The following is an 18,767-nucleotide window of genomic DNA, read 5'->3' as shown; positions in this document are numbered from 1 at the left end:
ATCTCAAACTCCTGGCCTAAAGCGATCCTCCTGCCTCAGCCTCCCAAAGTGCTGGAATTACAGGCATGAGTCACCCTGCTTGGTGTAGCTCTCCATCTTTATCAACCAAGAGTTCACTGAGAGTTAGCATTTTAATTCCAAAAAAGCTGCTTATCTTTTTGTGCTCTATGTAGGAACTATTGACATACATATCTATTTTTTGAGATGGAGTCTTGCTCTGTTGCCCAGGCTGGAGTGTAGTGGCACAATCTGGGCTCACTGCGTACCTCCTGTCTCCTGGGTTCAAATGATTTTCCTGCCTCAGCCTTCCAAATAGTTGGGATTACAGGCATGTGCCACCATGCCCGGCTAATTTTTTTGTAGTTTAGTAGAGATGGGTTTCACCATGTTGACTAAGCTGGTTTCGAACTCCTGACCTCAGATGATCTATCCGCCTCTGCCTCCCAAAGTGCTGGGATTACAGTCATGAGCCACTGTGCCCGGCCTTATTGACATATTTATGTAGTAGTGTTGGTAGGTAATTAAATTGGACCTTAGGGATTGTTTCCCTATGACCTGTTTGGGCAACACTCCAGTTGTCTGAGGAATGCATATCCGGCTAGCCTCTAGCATCCCCAAATTATATGTGTGTTTCAAACATTAAAGTCAGTCACACACTGCTTGTTGGTTTCTCATCAGTAGATGATGTCATTGCATCTCTGACAGAAATGCTTCTGCTCTGAAAGTGCAGGGAGAGGCTGTGCTATTAAGGCCAACTCTGTTTTGTTCCACACACTAGGGTGAGGGGAACTCATTTCAGAACTATTTGGCTGAGCACAGTGGTTTACACCTGTAGTCCCAGCACTTTGGGGGGCTGAGGCAGGCAGATTGCTTGAGCTCAGGAGTGTGAAACCAGCCTGGGTAACACAGTAAAACCCTGTCTCTACAAAAAATATAAAAATTAGCTGGGCATGGTGGTGTGTGCCTGTAGTCCCAGCTACTCTGGAGTCTGAGGGGAGAATCACTTGAACCTGAGAAGTTGAGGCTGCAGTAAGCTGTGTTCCTACCACTGCCCTCCAGCCTGGGTGACAGAGTGAGACTTTGTCTCAAGACCATAAAAACCCCAAAAAACTTAAAAAGATATTTTGTTGGCCAGGCCCAGTGGCTCACGCCTGTAATCCCAGCACTTTGGGAGGCTGAGGCGGGCACATCATGAGGTCAGGAGATCGAGACCATCCTGGCTAACACGGTGAAACCCCCTCTCCGCCGGGTGTGGGTGGTGGCAGGCGCCTGTAGTCCCAGCTACTCCCAGCTACTCGGGAGGCTGAGGCACGAGATTGGTGTGAACCTGGGAGGCGGAGCTTGCAGTGAGCCAAGATCGCCCCACTGCACTGCAGCCTGGGCGACAGAGCAAGACTCTCTCAATAAAGAAAAAAAGAAAAAAAGGCTGGGCGCCGTGTAATCCCAGCACTTTGGGAGGACGAAGCCTGCAGATCATGAGGTCAGGAGATCCAGACCATCCTGCTAACATGGTGAAACCCCGTCTCCACCAAAAATAAAAAATAAAAAAAAAAAAATTAGCCAGGCGTGGTGGCGGGCGCCTGTAGTCCCAGCTACTCGGGAGGCTGAGGCGGGGGAATGGCGTAAACCCGGGAGGCGGAGCCTGCAGCGAGCTGAGATCATGCCACCGCACTCCAGCCTGGGCGACAGAGTGAGACTCCATCTCAAAAAAAAAAGAGAAAAAAGAAAAAAAAGAGATAACGTGAACAAAATATCTTTTTCTGCTCCCACACCTGGCTAATTTTTTGTTTTTAGTAGAGACGGGGTTTCACCGTGTTAGCCAGGATGGTCTCGATCTCCTGACTTTGTGATCTGCCTGCTTTGGCCTCCCAGAGTGCTGGGATTACAGGCGTGAGCCACCGGGCCCAGCTGACTTTGCCTTTTTTTTTTGAGACGGAGTCTGGCTGTGTGGCCCAGGCTGGAGTGCAGTGGTGGATCTCAGCTCACTGCAAGCTCTGCCTCCCAGGTTCATGCCATTCTCCTGCCTTAACCTCTGGAGTAGCTGGGACTACAGATGCCCGCCACCATGCCGGCTTTTTTTTTTTTTTTTTTTTAGTAGAGACGGGGTTTCACCATGTTACCCAGGATGGTCTGGATCTCATGACCTCGTGATCCACCCGCTTCGGCCTCCCAAAGTGCTGGGATTACAGGTGTGAGCCACCGCGCCTGGCCTGCTTTTTTTAAAAAAATAAAATTTGTATTTTTTTGTGGTAGTGCTCCTTGTGGAGCAGGGCTACCTTATAGGCAATGTGTCCGGAGTAGCCTGGACATTGTATTTAGCAGGAATTGACTGGATTGTTTTCACTTTGGCTTTTGACTTGACTGGTTCTGCTGTTCTGGAATTATTTTAGTAACATTAATGATTTCCTGGCCCGGCGCGGTGGCTCAAGCCTGTAATCCCAGCACTTTGGGAGGCCAAGACGGGCGGATCACGAGGTCAGGAGATCGAGACCATCCGGGCTAACACGGTGAAACCCCGTCTCTACTAAAAATACAAAAAAACTAGCCGGGCGAGGTGGCGGGCGCCTGTAGTCCCAGCTACTCCGGAGGCTGAGGCAGGAGAATGGCGGAAACCCGGGAGGCAGAGCTTGCAGTGAGCTGAGATCCGGCAACTGCACTCCAGCCCGGGCGACAGAGCAAGACTCCGTCTCAAAAAAAAAAAAAAATGATTTCCTAGCTTATTTTCATAATTTAGAAGCTAGTTCTTTAATATTTTTGAAGTCTTGGCATCCAGGAGATATGCTGAAATTGGGAATCCCTGTTTTATAGGAGACTGTTGATGTTTGAGGGATATGGTTCCCTTTTTAAGAGAGAATCTCTTTATTGTGCTGATACAGGTATGTTTCAGGTTGTATAGGCATCTGAAAGTAATGTGTAGTTGAGAAAGAGGATATGAGAACATAAGACTTATTTTTAGCTTAGAATCATTAGCAACATTTCTGGCATTTTCTTTTCATATTTTTTCTTGTTCCTTATCTTTACAGTAGCATAACATGATTGTAATGAGCTTGAGTTAATGTATGTGTGGGGAGTGTGGTGGTTTGTATGTGTGGTGGTTTGAGTAGTGGTTTACTGGGAAAAATGGGTTATTAAGCAAAGAAAATGATAGTAAAGCCATTCCTTTTCTTTGTTAAATTATGTAATATACACATTAAAATATTTGTGTAGTTTATATAGGTAAGGAAAAATATAAATTTAAAGTTATAAAATAAGCCTATTTCCACTATCAGGAAATGGTCATCTTTTAACATTTTGGTATGTAATTGTGTGCACCTTTTCTGTGTGTATAAATACATGTGAATTTGTAGATAAATGTTTTATAAAAACTTGTATTATGCTATATAATTTTTTTCCGCTCAATATATTGACATCCATAAATATATGTAAAAATAATGGTTATATAGTGTTCCATTTTATGACTGCACCATGATATATATTATGTTCCCTATTGTTCATTTAGATTCTTTGCAATAATGGAATCTGTGCAATTCTAGTTATATATACACTGCTCTAATCCTTGTATATCCTTGTATATACATCTTTGTTGGCTTTACTAATTACTTAGGATAACTTGGTACTTCTTGGTCAGATTGTCCATAATGATTTGTTTTTTTGTTTTTTGTTTTTTTTTTTTGAAACGGAGTCTGGCTCTGTCGCCCAGGCTGGAGTGCAGTGGCCGGATCTCCGCTCACTGCAAGCTCCGCCTCCTGGGTTCACGCCATTCTTCTGCCTCCGCCTCCGGAGTAGCTGGGACTACAGGCGCCCGCCACGTCGCCCGTCTAGTTTTTTGTATTTTTTTAGTAGAGACGGGGTTTCACCGTGTTAGCCCGGATGGTCTCGATCTCCTGACCTCATGATCCGCCCGTCTCGGCCTCCCAAAGTGATGGGATTACAGGCTTGAGCCACCGCGCCCGGCCAGATTGTCCATAATGATTTTTAAGGCTTTTTGTTTTGTTTTGTTTTGTTTTGTTTTGTTTTTTGAGACAGAGTTTCACTGTGTCGCCCAGGCTAGAGTGCAGTGATCCCATCTCGGCTCACTGCAGTCTCTGCCACTCAGGATCAAGCGATTCTCATGCCTCAGCATCCCTGGTAGCTGGGATTACAGGTGCTTGCCACGAGGCCCAGCTAATTTTTGTATTTTTAGTAGAGATGAGGTTTTGCCGTGTTGGGCAGGCTGGTCTTGAACTCCTGACCTCAAGTGATCCACCTGCCTCAGCCTCCCAAAGTGCTGGGATTACAGGCGTGAGCCACCGCACTCTGCCGACTTTTTGCAAGTTAGTACCAAATTGCCCTCAAGGAGCGGAAGACCCTGAAAACAAAATCTACCTTGTGACTCTCGCCCAGGCTGGAGCACAATGGTGTGATCTCAGCTCACTGCAACCTCTGCCTCCTGGGCTGAAGCCATCGTCCCACCTCAGCCTTCTGAGTAGCGCCACCACATCTGGCTAAATTTTTGTATTTTTAGTGGAGACCAGTTTTTGCCGTGTTGGGCAGGCTGGTCTTGAACTCCTGACCTCAAGTGATCCACCTGCCTCAGCCTCCCAAAGTGCTGGGATTACAGGCGTGAGCCACCGCACTCTGCCGACTTTTTGCAAGTTAGTACCAAATTGCCCTCAAGGAGCGGAAGACCCTGAAAACAAAATCTACCTTGTGACTCTCGCCCAGGCTGGAGCACAATGGTGTGATCTCAGCTCACTGCAACCTCTGCCTCCTGGGCTGAAGCCATCGTCCCACCTCAGCCTTCTGAGTAGCGCCACCACATCTGGCTAAATTTTTGTATTTTTAGTGGAGACCAGTTTTTGCCACGTAGCCCAGGCTGGTCTCGAACTTCTGGCCTCAAGTGATCCGCCTGATTTAGCCTCCCAAAGTGCTGGGATTACAGACATGAACCACCACGCCCAGCCTGTGCATTCTTTTTCTTTTTCTTTTTTGTTTTTTTTTGAGACGGAGTCTCGCTCTGTGGCCCAGGTTGGAGTGTAGTGGCGCGATCTCAGCTCACTGCAAGCACCGCCTCGCGGGTTCCCGATCGCTCACTGCAAGCTCCGCCTCCCAGGTTCCCGCCATTCTCCCGCCTCAGCCTCTGAGTAGCTGGGACTACAGGCGCCGCTGCCAGGCCCGGCTAGTTTTTTTTTTTTTTTTTTTTTTGTATTTTTAGTAGTGACGGGGTTTCACCGTGTTAGCCAGGATGCTCTCCATCTCCTGACCTCGTGATCCACCCGCCTCGGCCTCCCAAAGTGCTGGGATTACGGGCTTGAGCCACCGCGCCCGGCCTCTTTTTCTTTTTCTTTTTTCCTGAGACGGAGTTTTGCTCTTGTTACCCAGGCTGGAGTGCAATGGCACGATCTCGGCTCACTGTAACCTCTGCCTCCCATGTTCAAGTGATTCTCCTGCCTCAGCCTCCTGAGAAGCTGGGATTACGGGTGCTTGCCATCGTGCCCGGCTAATTTTTGTATTTTCAGTAGAGACGGGTTTTCACCATGTTGACCAGGAGGCTGGTCTTGTGAACTCTTGACCTCAGGTGATCTCCTCGCCTCCCAAAGTGCTGGGATTATAGGTGTGAGCCACTGCGCCCGGCATTCTTTTTTAAAAGGTAAGAGTCTGGCTGCAGAGGAACCTTTATACCTGAAATGTTTTGCTGTCTGAATTCACTCCAGAGTGAAATGACTTGAAGTACAAGTTTTGTGACTACTCCTAGAATTTTTGTGTCAGAGGCTTCTCCTTCTGCCGTTTTTTGAACATTTTCCTAGAATTACAAAAAAATCATTCCACATTTCACAGTATGTTGCTAGGAATCTGACCAGGTCCAGTTCATAATTTTTTTTTTTTTTTTTTTGAGGCGGAGTCTCGCTCTGTTGCCCGGACTGGAGTGCAGTGCCGGATCTCAGCTCACTGCAAGCTCCCCCTCCCGGGTTTACGCCATTCTCCAGCCTCAGCCTCCCGAGTAGCTGGGACTACAGTCGCCTGCCATCTCGCCCGGCTAGTTTTTGTATTTTTAGTAGAGACGGGGTTTCACCGTGTTAGCCAGGATGGTCTCGATCTCCTGACCTCGCGATCCGCCCGTCTCGGCCTCCCAAAGTGCTGGGATTACAGGCTTGAGCCACCGCGCCCGGCCCAGTTCATAATTTTAAACTTTAGAGTTTTAAAAACATGTATGCTTATGCTTTAAGCAAGTAGAACCCCAGGAGTAAGTGATAACTTTCTGTTTTTCCTCATTAGGTTTCAACTTTCTGTGCTGTGGGGTCAGCCATAAGAGAGGTAGATTTGATGTGTATCTGTGCTAAAGAAGCATGAGCTCCTTACAGTAACTAGCAGCCAACTCCTCTTCCCCATAACATTTGCAGACTTCTTGGAGTGGTAGTTCTTGGTCTTCTAAGAAGGCTGTGGATGCCTTACAAGCATTATTTGACTCTAGCTCCCATATCTCACTGCCCTCTCCAAAAAAGATGTTTTCCTTACCTGGAACTATCTTTTCTTAGAATTCTTCAGTATATTATGAATCAGTGACTACCTTTTCTCTCCCTTGAAATTTTCCTGTAACTTCATGTTCATTTCCTTTTGTTTCAGTAAACCTGTCTCAACTCTTTTCCTTTTCTCTTTCTGTTGTACCTCTCATTTCCCCTGACCGTTCCTGTTCTGTAGATGGTATTTCATAATTCACAGTGATAATAATTGCTAGAATTTATAGGCATTTATTATAGATTAAGTAGAGCATTTATTATAGATTAAGCCTATATGTAACTTGTTTAATTCTCATAACAACCTTATGAGGTACATGTTGTTTCTTCCACATTTTGTAGATAAGGTAGCCAGTCTGCTCTAGAGAAATTTTAACCAACCTACCCAAGGTTACCTACTTAGTAAATGTTTTTTTTTTTTTTTGAGACAACATTTTGCTCCGTCACCCGGGCTAGAGTGCAGTGCTGTGATCTCAGCTTACTGCGACCTCTGCTTCCTGGGTTCAAGCAATTCTTGTGCCTTAGCTTCCAGAGTAGCTGTGACTACAGGTGAGTGCCACCATGCCCAGCTAATTTTTGGTAGAGACGGGATTCCTCCATGTTGGCCAGGCTGGTCTTGAACTCTTGGCCTCAAGCGACTCACCCACTAGGCCTCCCAAAGTGCTGGGATTACAGGCTTGAGCCATTGTGCACAGCTGTAAATGTTAAATCTAATATTCAAACCTAGCAAACCTAGGTGTTCTGATTTCTTTTTGTTTCTTCTTCTTTTTTTTTTTTTTCCCTGGGCTATAGATTTTCAGGTGTTCTGATTTCAGAGCCTGCATTCCTACCCACTGTGCTGCTGCTCCCCTCACTAATTTGAAAGTCTGTGTGTGAACTAACTTTACTTAAAACCGGGTTAAATATATGTTGTTACTGTCTGAACCAAGAGTCCTTGGGTTGAAGGACAGGGTAGTACAGAAGGGAACTTCTCCTTCTGACTTTAGCCTTCCTAAATCAACAAAATTCTGAGCTCTTTTGTGTACAGTAGGTGGAATTATTGTTCATTCTTTCAGAAGCATTTTTATTTTATTAATGTATTAATTTATTTATGTATTTTGAGACAGGGTCTTATTCTGTCACCCAAGCTGGAGTGCAGTGGCACAATCATAGCTCACTGCAGCCTTGACCTCCCAGGCCCAAGCCATCTTCCCACCTCAACCTCACAAGTAGCTGGGGCTACAGATGTTTACCACCATGTCCAGCTAATTATCTTTTCTTTCTCTTTTTCTTCTTCTTCTTTTTTTTTTTTTTGAGATGGAGTCTTGCTCTGTTGCCCAGGCTGGAGTGCAGTGTCATGATCTTAGCTCACTGCAACCTCCACCTCCTGGGTTCAAGCGATTCTCCTGCCCCAGACTTGCAAGTAGCTGGGATTACAGACACATGCCACCACGTCTGGCTAATTTTTGTATTTATAGAGATGAGGTTTCAGCATGTTGGCCAGGCTGGTCTTGAATTCTTGGCCTCAGGTGATCCACTGCCCACTTTGGCCTCCCCAAGTGGTGGGATTACAGGCGTGAGCCACCGCACCTGGCAGTGTTAAAATTGTTAATGTCTTGTTACACAGTCAAAAAGGTATTTTCTATGCTACTGAGGACCTTAACATCTATAAAACTGTGAAACTGCACTTTCAAGTATCAGACTCGAAAGTTTCTGCTCCTCTAGAATACTGGCATTGCCTAATTCAGAACAAAGGTAATCTCACTGAAAGAAAGGTACTTTCATATTCTTTTTGCAAATGATGTTGATGAATGTTGCTAGAGGAACAGTGTTGTTAATTTCCTTGAGAGGACCTGAAGGAGGACAACTATACTCTTAATCCTATCAGTGAAAATGAAACATTTCCTTGTCTCAAGGAAAAGGAAGGGGTACCTTGAGTGCAGTGCTGTGATATATATGTGTTCATGTTGTCCATTAGCAAATCTGAGATTTGTTTAGTTTGTTAGAGCATTCTAGTTCCATTGGTGCTTTATTGTTCCAGCTGCTTTCTAGGCGGCCAGGAAATTAAAAACCAAAGATGAGGCCGGGCTCAGTGGCTCACACCTGTAATCCCAGCACTTTGGGAGGTCAAGGCGGGTGGATCACAAGGTCAAGAGATCTAGATCATCCTGGCCAATATGGTGAAATCCCGTCTCGACTGAAAATACAAAAATTAGCTGGGCGTGGTGGTGCACACCTGTAGTCCCAGCTACTTGTAAGGCTGAGGCAGGAGAATCGCTTGAACCTGGGAGGTGGAGGTCGCAGTGAGCTGAGATCGTGCTGCTGCACTCCAGCCTGGCACCAGAGTGAGACTCAAAAAAAAAAGCCAAAGATGATTCAGAAGAAAGTTTTGAATTAGGGATCATGAATGTGGGTTCTAGTTTTGGCTCTTACCACTGCCTATGCTTTGATTTTGAGCCCATTCCTTAACCTCTTCCTCTGTGTTTTTATAATGAAAGGGATTAGGCTAAAAGACTAACAATCTCTTTCTGAATGATTTTGTTCTAATATAAGTAGTTATTGACTTGTAATAAGTGGTTTTAGCTTGAAAATTGGAAAGTAGGCTAGGCACAATGGCTCAAGCCTGTAATCCCAGCACTTTGGGAGGCTGAGGTGGGCAGATCACTTGAGGTCAGGAGTTCGAGACCAGGCTGGCCAACATGGCAAAACCCTGTCTCTACTAAAAATACAAAAATTAGCTGGGTGTGGTGGTGCACACCCGTAATCCCAGCTACTTGGGAGGCCGAGACAGGAGAATCACTTGAGCCCAGGAGGCAGAGGTTTCAGTGAGCTGAGATCACACCAATGCACTCCAGCCTGGATGACAGAGCAAGACTCTCATCTCAAAAAGAAAAAGAAGGGCTGAGTGCAGTGGCTCACGCCTGTAATCCCAGCATTCTGGGAGGCCGAGGCGGGCAGATCACTTGCAGTCAGGAGTTCGAGACCAGCCTGACCGACATGGTGAAACCCCATCTCTACAAAAAATACCAAAAAAATTAGCCGGGCATTGTGGTACATGCCTATAATCCCAGCTACTCAGGAGGCTGAGGCAGGAGAATCGCTTGAATCTGGGAGGCGGAGGTTGTGGTGAGCTGAGATTGCACCATTGCACTCCAGTCTGGGCGACAAGAGTGAAACTCCATCTTAAAAAAAACAAAGAAACAAAATTGGAAAGTAGGCCTTGTGTTGTGGCTCATGCTTCTAATCCCAGTACTTTGGGAGGCTGAGGTGGGAGGATCGCTTGAGCCCAGGCATTCAAGACCAGCTTGGGCAACATAGCTGAACCCTGTCTTTACATATTCTTTCCTTTTTTTTTTTTTCTTTTTCCCCGAGATGGGGGTCTTCCTATGTTGCCCAGGCTGGTCTCGAACCCCTGGGCTCAATTTAATCCGCCCATCTTGGCCTCCCAAAGTACTGGGATTGTAGATGTGAGCCACTGTGCTCAATGCCTGTCTCTGTTTTTATTTATTTTGTGTTTTGAGACAGAGTGTCGCTCTGTTGCCCAGGCTGGAGTGCAGTTGCAGGATCTCTGCTCATTGCGATCTCCGCCTCCCAGGTTCAAGCGATTCTCCTGCCTCAGCCTCCTGAGTAACTAGAACTACAGGTGGGTGTCATCATGCCCGGCTACTTTCTTGTATTTTTAGTAGAGACGGGGTTTCACCTTGCTAGCCAGGATGATCTCGATCTCCTGACCCTGTTATCTGCCTGCCTTGGCCTTCCCAAGTGCTGGTATTACAGGCATGAGCCACCGTGCCTGGCTTGCCTGTCTCTTTAAAAAAAAGTCAGCTCAGATCAAGAAGTTTGATTATCCAGACTTGTTTTATTTTCTTCTGTGGTATTTTTTTCCTTTACTTACATTATAAAATCATCAGATGCACGTGAAGTAGAGAGAATAGTGTAATGAACTTCCATGTACTTATCACCTAGCTTTTTTTTTTTTTTTAAAGACAGGGTTTTGCTCTTTCGCCCAGGCGGGAGTGTGATGGTGTGGTGTGATCTCGGCTTACTGCAACCTCCTTTCCCTGGGTTCAAGCGATTCTCCTGCCTCAGCCTCCAAGTATTTGGGATTACAGGCGCCCACCACCTTGCCCAGCCAATTTTTTTGTGTTTTTAGTAGAGATGGGGTTTCACCATGTTGGCGATTCTGGTCTCGAGCTCCTGACCTCAGGTAATCCACCTGCCTTGGCCTTCCAAAGTGCTGGGATTACAGGCGTGAGCCACTGTGCCCGGCCTATCACCTAACTTTGATAGCAGCATTTTGCCAATCTTCTTACATCTGTACTTCATTTTTCAACCTCTACCTCCCTGGAATATTTTAAAGCAAGCCCAGTCCTCATGGGATTTCATTCCTAAATACTTCAGGACGTATTAATACACTTAAGGAATCTTTTAGAGGTAAGGATGGGAGAGTGTAATGTAACTACAATAGTAGTGTCGCATCTATAAAATTAATATTTAACTTTTCTTCTCAAGGCTCTTTTCTCAGAAATGTCTTTTTACGGTTTACTTTTTTCTAATCAGCACTCAAACAGGTTTCGCACATTATATTTGGTTATTTCTCTCTGAAATCCTTAATTAAAATAGTTTCCAAACCCTGTAGTATTTTTTGAGGGACAAATGAGATGTATTTGTAAGTTTCCAAAGTGTTTATACAAACATAAGTTGTTCGGTCATAGGAGAGAAATAACGTTTCTAAAAATATATCAGCATTGCAGTTTAGTGTTAATAGTCAGCATTAAAGAGAAATGAGAGAATGTGGAGATGCCTGAGTGATGGAGAAAAAAGCAGGAATAATTTGGCATTGAACTGAGGCTGAGATATATTAAAATTGAGCCAGTGTAGAGAAGCTGGCCTAGGACCTTCTCTGTAGCATTTATAGCCAAGCTATCAGCATTTATAGCCAAGCTATCACCTATATACCCACCCTTGGGTAATAGGTTCTCCTCTCTTATAGTACATGCCACACTTCCAAGTGTGTACTGATGATAATAAAGACATTCAAATAATGCCCTTCGAGAGTTTTGCCTTAGATGGGGGGATGCAGGTCTCAAGATTCTCAGACAAAATATTTTCTTCTAGGGAAGAATAAACTTTAATGCTATCTCTCTACCCAAAATGATAATGATATATATAAATCATGTATGGACTACAAAATGATAATGTATACCTACAGTATTTTTCACAAAGACACTAGAAAACATTTTCTGTTGAACAGTATTCTGGTTTTATCCATAGGGATGAATCTCATTCTCTTTAAAAATTGTTTGCCTAACAGCCAGGTGCAGTGGTGCAGGCTGATAGTCCAGCGACTCAGGAGGCTGAGGTGGGAGGATCACTTGAATCCAGGAGTTTGAGACCAGCCTGGACAACATAGTGAGACCTCCTATCTACAAAAAAGAATAATAGCAAAAAAAGCAAAATCAGCTGGGCATGGTGGTATACACCTGTAGTCCCAACTACTCAGGTGGCTGAGGTGGGAGCATCACTTGAGCCTAGAAGGTAGGGGCTGCAGTGAGCAGAGAGATTGCACTGCTCTACTCCAGCCAGGGTGACATTGTGAGACCGTGTCTCAAAGGAAAAAATATATATATATATTTATATATATATGTGTGTGTGTATATATATATATATTTTTTCCTTTTTTTGGATATAAAATAGGTATGATATTTTTCTCTTCTGTTCCTTGGTAGGTTGGATCTCTGATATGTGCCACAGGGGCAAAACTTTAGGCAAGGAAGAGAGTAGTAGGTGTTGTGTCCTGATTCTGCTCCTCTCTTTGTCACTTGGTCTGAGTATTATTACTTAGACTCTGTGATAGCATCATCATTCTGCGTGCTCTTGGAATTAGTCCCAGTTTTGCAGTCGCAGATAGCTAAGCAGTTGGCACCAAAATTCCATGGAGCGACATCTTCTCATCTTTATTCTAGGTACTTTGCAAGAGTGTAGCAGCCCTAGAGCTACATGTTTGTGTGATAAAACTAGGAAAGGTAGCAAGGCAGAACTTTTTAGGGAGTAAGAAAGCTTCAAAGCCACTCTACATTGAAATTACTTATCTGCTTTTTTTCCCTTGTTTAACTTTATTCAGTGACTTTTTGCATACAGAGGAGCCTACTTTCTGGGTGGTAACTACCAGACTAGAAGCAGATGCTGGCTATTGGTTCTGCCTGGTCTCTTCTAAATCCTTTCCTCTGGGTTAAAAGAGGAGAGGATAGGCCAGGCGCTGACCAAAGACTCTAGAATCAGCATTTTTATTCTCAACTGAAAGCATGCAGGGTACCTCACTGAGAATCAGATTCCGTAGTTGCTATTGTGCACAAGCATGTGGGTATGTTGCGGGAGGGGGCAGCTGAGGGTTTTGGCAGGAACCGTGATCTTTGAGATGATGATTAGAATTTCATGAAGGTCTACGTAAATTGAAAATTAAACCTTGCTGTGAGCCTAACTTTGCTTTTGTGGGCACGGTGGCTGACGCCTGTAATCCCAGCACTTTGGAGGCCAAGGCAGGTGGATCATGAGGTCAGGAGTTCAAGACCAGCCTGGCCAAGTTGGTGAAACCCTATCTCTTCTAAAAAATACAAAAATTGGCCATGCGCAGTGACTCACACCTGTAATCCCAACACTTTGGGAGGCCGAGGCGGGTGGATCACCTGAGGTGAGGAGTTCGAGACCAGCCTGGCCAATGTGGTGAAACCCCATCTCTGCTAAAATACAAAAATCAGCCAGGCGTGTGGTGGGCACCTGTAATCCCAGCTACTCGTGAGGTTGAGGCAGGAGAATCGCTTGAACCCGGGAGAAGGAGGTTGCAGTGAGCCAAGATCGCACCATTGCACTCCAGCCTGGGTGAGGAGCAAAACTTCGTCTCAAAAAGAAAAAAAAAGGCCCGGTGTGGTGGCTTACGCCTGTAATTCCAGCACTTTGGGAGGCTGAGGCAGGCGGATCACGAGGTCAGCAGATCGAGACCATCCTGGCTAACACGGTGAAACCCTGTCTCTACTAAAAATACAAAAAATTAGCCAGACGTGATGGCACACGCCTGTAATCCCAGCTACTCAGGAGGTTGAGGCAGGAGAATCACTTGAACGAACCCAGGAGGTGGAGGTCACAGTGAGCCGAGATCGTGCCATTGCACTCCAACCTGGGCGACAGAGCGAGACTCTGTCTCAAACAAACAAACAAACAAAAACGGACGGCAGAGCAAGACTCCATCTAAAAAATAAAAATAAAAATAAAGGGACAGGTGTGGTGGCTCATGCTTGTAATCCTAGCACTTTGGGAGGCTGAGGTGGATGGATCACTTGAGGTCAGGAGTTTGAGACCAGCCCGGCCAACATGGTGAAACCCCGCCTCCACTAAAAACACAAAAATTAGCTGGATGTGGTGGGAGGCACCTGTAATCCCAGCTACTCGGGAGGCTGAGGCAGGAGAATCACTTGCAGTGAGCTGAGGTCATGCCACTACACTCCAGCTTGGGCGATAGAGTGGGACTCCATCTCAAAAGAGAGAAAAAAAAGTGATTATTTCCCAGAGGAAATATGAATATTTGAGTAAGAAAGAGGGCTAGAATAAAAATGGAATATGCACAAGGCCTATGTGAGTATGGAGAAGGAGAGAGGGACATATAAAATTGCTATCCAAAAGGATCTGGTATCACTGAGCAAGAGGCAGGAGTTTATACTCATGTTTAGTTTGACTCAAACTCTGATGCCTTCAGTGTGCTTGATAGAGATGTGAGTGTGTGATACACTCTCATGATGGTGTGTGTGTGTTTTTTTTTTTTTTCCTAACAGCATCTGGAATCAAGAGACCCGTGGCACCTGAGGTGAGTTTCATATTGATACAATGGTTACTAAAACTTTAATTCTGAGATAGAAGGAACCTGTTTATGACATTTTTATTTTTTATCTACTTAGGTCTCGGAAGCTAAACAGGATTCTTACCTCTCATTGGTAGGCTAGAAATTAGGCAACTCAACTTTTATTGTAGTTTATTTTAAATATTAACAATATCTCACATTTATTGAGTATTTTTAATGTACCAAATGCAACCTGTACCAAAAAGTAAATACGGTACCTAAGTGCCCTTTAAGATATTCTTACTTAATCCTGCAAACAACTACAGTGAGGCAAATACTGTTACCTGTTTTACAGATGAAGAAAGTGAGGATTACATAGTTATTAAGTGAGATTAGTAAAGCTGGGATTCAAACCCAGGCAGTCTGACACTAAAGCTCACTTTCTTAGTTTTGCTGTTATAGCCTCCTGATTGCATACCTTCGGTGAATATGAAGAACTTCTTTGAGATATGCAGAAACTATTAGTTTCCCAGGTTTCTCTTTTTTGTCCAGAATATCGTCAATTTGCTCAACTTTCTTCCCATGGAGTATTTCCTAACTCTCTTCTCACTTCTTGCCTCTCCCCTGGGTTTTGTGAAATGGGCCTCAGAATGCAGGCCCTTTTGACCTGGGACTTGAAGCTTTCTCTCAGAACATCTTCCAGCATCTGTCAGGTGATATACTGAGAGTTTTCTGGTACTAAGGGCCTTGGCTGAAAGAATAGAACTTGAATATCACGTCTTAAGATTGGGACATCCAGCCAGTCACGGTAGCTCATGCTTGTAATCCTAACACTTGGGGAGGCTGACGTGGGAGGATTGCTTGAGGCCAGGAGATCGAGACAGGCCTTTGCAACATAGTGAGACCCTGGTTCTACAAAAAATAAAACATTAGCCAGGTGCACACCATAGTCCCAGCTACTTGGGATTGCTTGAGCCCAGGAGGTTGAGGCTGCAGTGAGCCATTATCACACCACTGCCCTCTAGCCTGGGTGACAGAGACAAGACCCTATCTCAAAAAAAACCTGTGACATCCTGTTTCCACTAGTCTCTCAGTCTTCTGGCTTATTAACTTAATGCGTATTGATATCATGAAGAGGAATTTCATGTCTGTTGCTCTGGCATCTTGGCTCTTAGGGATAACGTTCTAGCTTTCTAGACTGCTGTACTGGTTTACTCCTGTCTTCTTTCTTGCCTGGTTTTTTTTTTTTTTTTTTGAGATGGAGTCTTGCTCTGTTGCCCAGTGTGGAGTACAGTGGCTGGGCTCGATCTTGGCTCACTGTGTCCTTCACCTCCCAGGTTTAGGCAATTCTCCTGCCTCAGCCTCTCAAGCAGCTGGGATTACAAGTGCACGCTACCATGCTCGCCTAATTTTTGTATTTTTAGTAGAGACAGGGTTTCACCCTGTTGACCAGGCTGGTTTTGAACTCCTGACCTCAGGTGATCCCACCTGCCTTGGCCTCCCAATGTGCTGGGATCATAGGTGTGAGCCACTGCACCTGGCCTCTTTTCTTTTTTTTGTTGAGACAGAGTCGAACCCTGTTGCCCAGGCTGGAGTGCAGTAGTGTGATCTTGACTCACTGCAACCTCTGCCTCCTGGATTCAAGTGATTCTCCCGCCTCAGCCTCCTGAGTAGCTGGGATTACAGACGCATGCCACCGTATCAGGCAAATTTTTTATATTTTAGTTGGAGATTCACCATGTTACCCAGTCTGGTCTCAAACTGCTAGGTTGAAATGATCCTCCCCACTTGGCCTTCTGAGTAGCTGAGATTACAGCACCCAGCTATGTTTCTTTCCTTTTTTTTTTTTTTTTTGAGAGAGTCTCGCTCTGTCACCCAGGCTGGAGTGTAGTGGTGCAATCTCACTGCAACCTCCCCCTCCCAGTTTCAAGCAATTCTCTGTCTCACCCTCCTGAGTAGCTGGGATTACAGGTGCCCACTACCGTGCCTGGGTAATTTTTGTGTTTTTAGTAGAGACAGGGGTTTCGCCATCTTGGCCAGGCTGATCTTGAACTCCTGACCTCGTGATCCACCCGCCTCAGCCTCCCAAAGTGCTAGGATTACAGGCGTGAGCCACCGTGCCCGGCCATCACCTGGCTATGTTTCTGCTGGTATTTAGAAATACTCACCTTTGGTTGGGTGCAGTAGCTCACACCTGTGCAGAGTCTCAAAAAAATAAAGAATAAAAATATTCACTTTTATTTTCTGTGTCTTCTGAGGACCAAAGGGAAAATATGTGTCCTTTGGAGTTTTCTTCTGTGGTATTTTAGCCACTTAATTCATTGGGAACCAACATTATAGCTGTATATTTGTGTGGGATAGATCTTCTGAAGGTTTTGTAAAATGTTTTTAATCTAGAAAGAGTATATTGTTTCAGTTTATTTTGATGCATCATTGTGGTAGCTATTTGGTATCTTACATGGGAATTTGTATTATAATCTTGACTCTTCTTCTAGGTGCCTTATGCCTCTGGCATGCCCATCAAGAAAATAGGCCATCGAAGTGTTGATTCCTCAGGAGAGACAACATACAAAAAGGTATGTCTGGATGGAACCTTCTCATCTTACTCCAGGAGCTCAGCAGCTTACTCTGGGAACTCAGTTTCCTTGAAATTACTCTCTACCTACTGACTGTCCTGTTTCTTGGTATCCTAAGCTTTTGCGCATAATACAGCTTAGACTTTAGAATTTATTTCTCAAAGGGTAAATTGCCTCCTTTTTGTATATGAATGTTTAAATGAGGCCGGGCGCGGTGGCTCAAGCCTGTAATCCCAGCACTTTGGGAGGCCGAGACGGGTGGATCACGAGGTCAGGAGATCGAGACCATCCTGGCTAATACGGTGAAACCCTGTCTCTACTTAAAAAAATACAAAAAACTAGCCGGGCGACGAGGCGGGCGCCTATAGTCCCAGCTACTCGGGAGGCTGAGGCAGGAGAATGGCGTAAACCCGGGAGGCGGAGCTTGCAGTGAGCTGAGATCCGGCCACTGCACTCCAGCCTGGGTGGCAGAGCAAGACTCCGTCTCAAAAAAAAAAAAAAAAAAAAAAAGAAGAATGTTTAAATGAGAATTTTTTTGGCTGGGCATGGTGCCCCAGGCCTGTAATCCCAGCACTTTGGGAACCCGAGGCAGGCAGATCATTTTAGGCCAGGAGTTCAAGACCAGCTTGGCCAATATGATGAAACTGCCTCTACTAAAAATACAAAAATTAGCCGGGTGGCATACGCTTGTGGTCCCAGCTACTCGGGATGTTGAGGCAGGAGAATCGCTTGAACCTGCGAGGTGGAGGTTGCAGTGAGGTCAGATTGTGCCACTGCACTCCAGTCTTGGTGACAGAACGAGACTCCATCTCAAAAAAAAAAAAAAAAAGAATTTTTTAGTGAACAAATCTGGCTTTGGTTGCTATTTTACTGAGCTGAAGAAACTGGGTTTCCCTGTTAGGTATAAATATGTAAGAAGAACATGAAAACCATTCTTATCTTACCATAGGGAGCCATGTCTCTCACAGTCTTTCTTTTTCTCCATTGCTGGATATATATCAATAGAGGGCCAGGTCCCAGCCCAGCCTGTTTATACAAATACAGGCAATAGGTCAGATTTCTTTTCCTCTTTAATTTTTTTTAGAGCCAGGGTGTCAATCTGTCACCCAGGCTGGATTGCAGTGGCATGATCACAGGCAGGTAGCGGGAGGCTACTGTAACCTCCGACTCCTGGGCTCAAGTGATCTTCCTGCCTCAACCTCCTGAGTAGCTGGGACTAAAGGTGCATACCACCGCATGTGGCTAATAAAAAATTAGTTTTATGAGATGATCTCACTGTGTCGCACACACTGGTGTCAAACTCCTGCCCTCAAGCATTCCTCCTGCCTAAACCTTCCAAAGTGCTGGAGTCACAGGGGTGATTGACTGTGTTTCGCCCCCTTTTTTTCCCCACAAAGACAGTCATTTAGCTGGCGAATAGTACCTAGAACATCTGCTTTTTTGAGCTCTGAATATCAAATGGACTGGAAAGGAGCAGTAATAGTGAAAAAGTGGAGAGTGAGCTGGTGAAGGGAAAACAGAAGCATCCTGGATCCTTGAGGGATCCAGATTCTTGAGTTCTGGACTAATTTGCAGATGGTTTAGGCTTCCTGGGGGACAGTGTTCAGTCTCCCATTTAGCAACTGTAGTTTGTCTAATATGGGGTGTGAAGATTTCTTGGAGATATATTTCTGGTCTATGTAAATTTTGTGTTCGTTCTCTATTTCATTGTCCCAAGTAGCAGAGGTGAACTGACTCATTCTCAGTCAAGGACCTGACAGTCCCCAGAATGGGCTCTGAGGCTCATGCCAATTACTTTTACTGAGCTCTTCATTTAAAAATTTTAAGAAATGGGATCTTGCATTTGGGAGGCCGAGGCAGGTGGATCACCTGAGGTAAGGAGTCCAA

General features: G+C 45.1%; 1 protein-coding gene across 10 annotated transcripts in view; it reads left to right on the top strand.

Moving 5' to 3' along the window:
• The window catches only part of PIP5K1A (phosphatidylinositol-4-phosphate 5-kinase type 1 alpha), a 53,346-nt gene that overhangs the window by 12,482 nt on the left and 22,097 nt on the right, over window positions 1-18,767 (top strand). For 3 of the 10 annotated variants that reach the window (XM_033196359.1, XM_033196357.1, XM_033196354.1), the window contains exons 2-3: window positions 14,300-14,331; window positions 16,800-16,880. In XM_033196359.1, the coding sequence (XP_033052250.1) occupies window positions 14,300-14,331; window positions 16,800-16,880 (113 nt within the window). Of the gene's footprint in view, window positions 1-6,255; window positions 6,295-14,296; window positions 14,332-14,422; window positions 14,459-16,799; window positions 16,881-18,767 lie in introns of all 10 variants that reach the window. The other 7 variants (XM_033196356.1, XM_033196349.1, XM_033196352.1 and 4 more) reach the window with 6 other exon arrangements.

This window comes from Trachypithecus francoisi, unplaced genomic scaffold, assembly GCF_009764315.1.
Source record: "Trachypithecus francoisi isolate TF-2019V2 unplaced genomic scaffold, Tfra_2.0 Lachesis_group5, whole genome shotgun sequence".
NCBI lineage: Eukaryota > Metazoa > Chordata > Mammalia > Primates > Cercopithecidae > Trachypithecus > Trachypithecus francoisi.
The sequence above is the reverse complement of the archived record's forward strand: the minus strand, read 5'-3'. Positions and strand labels throughout refer to the sequence as shown.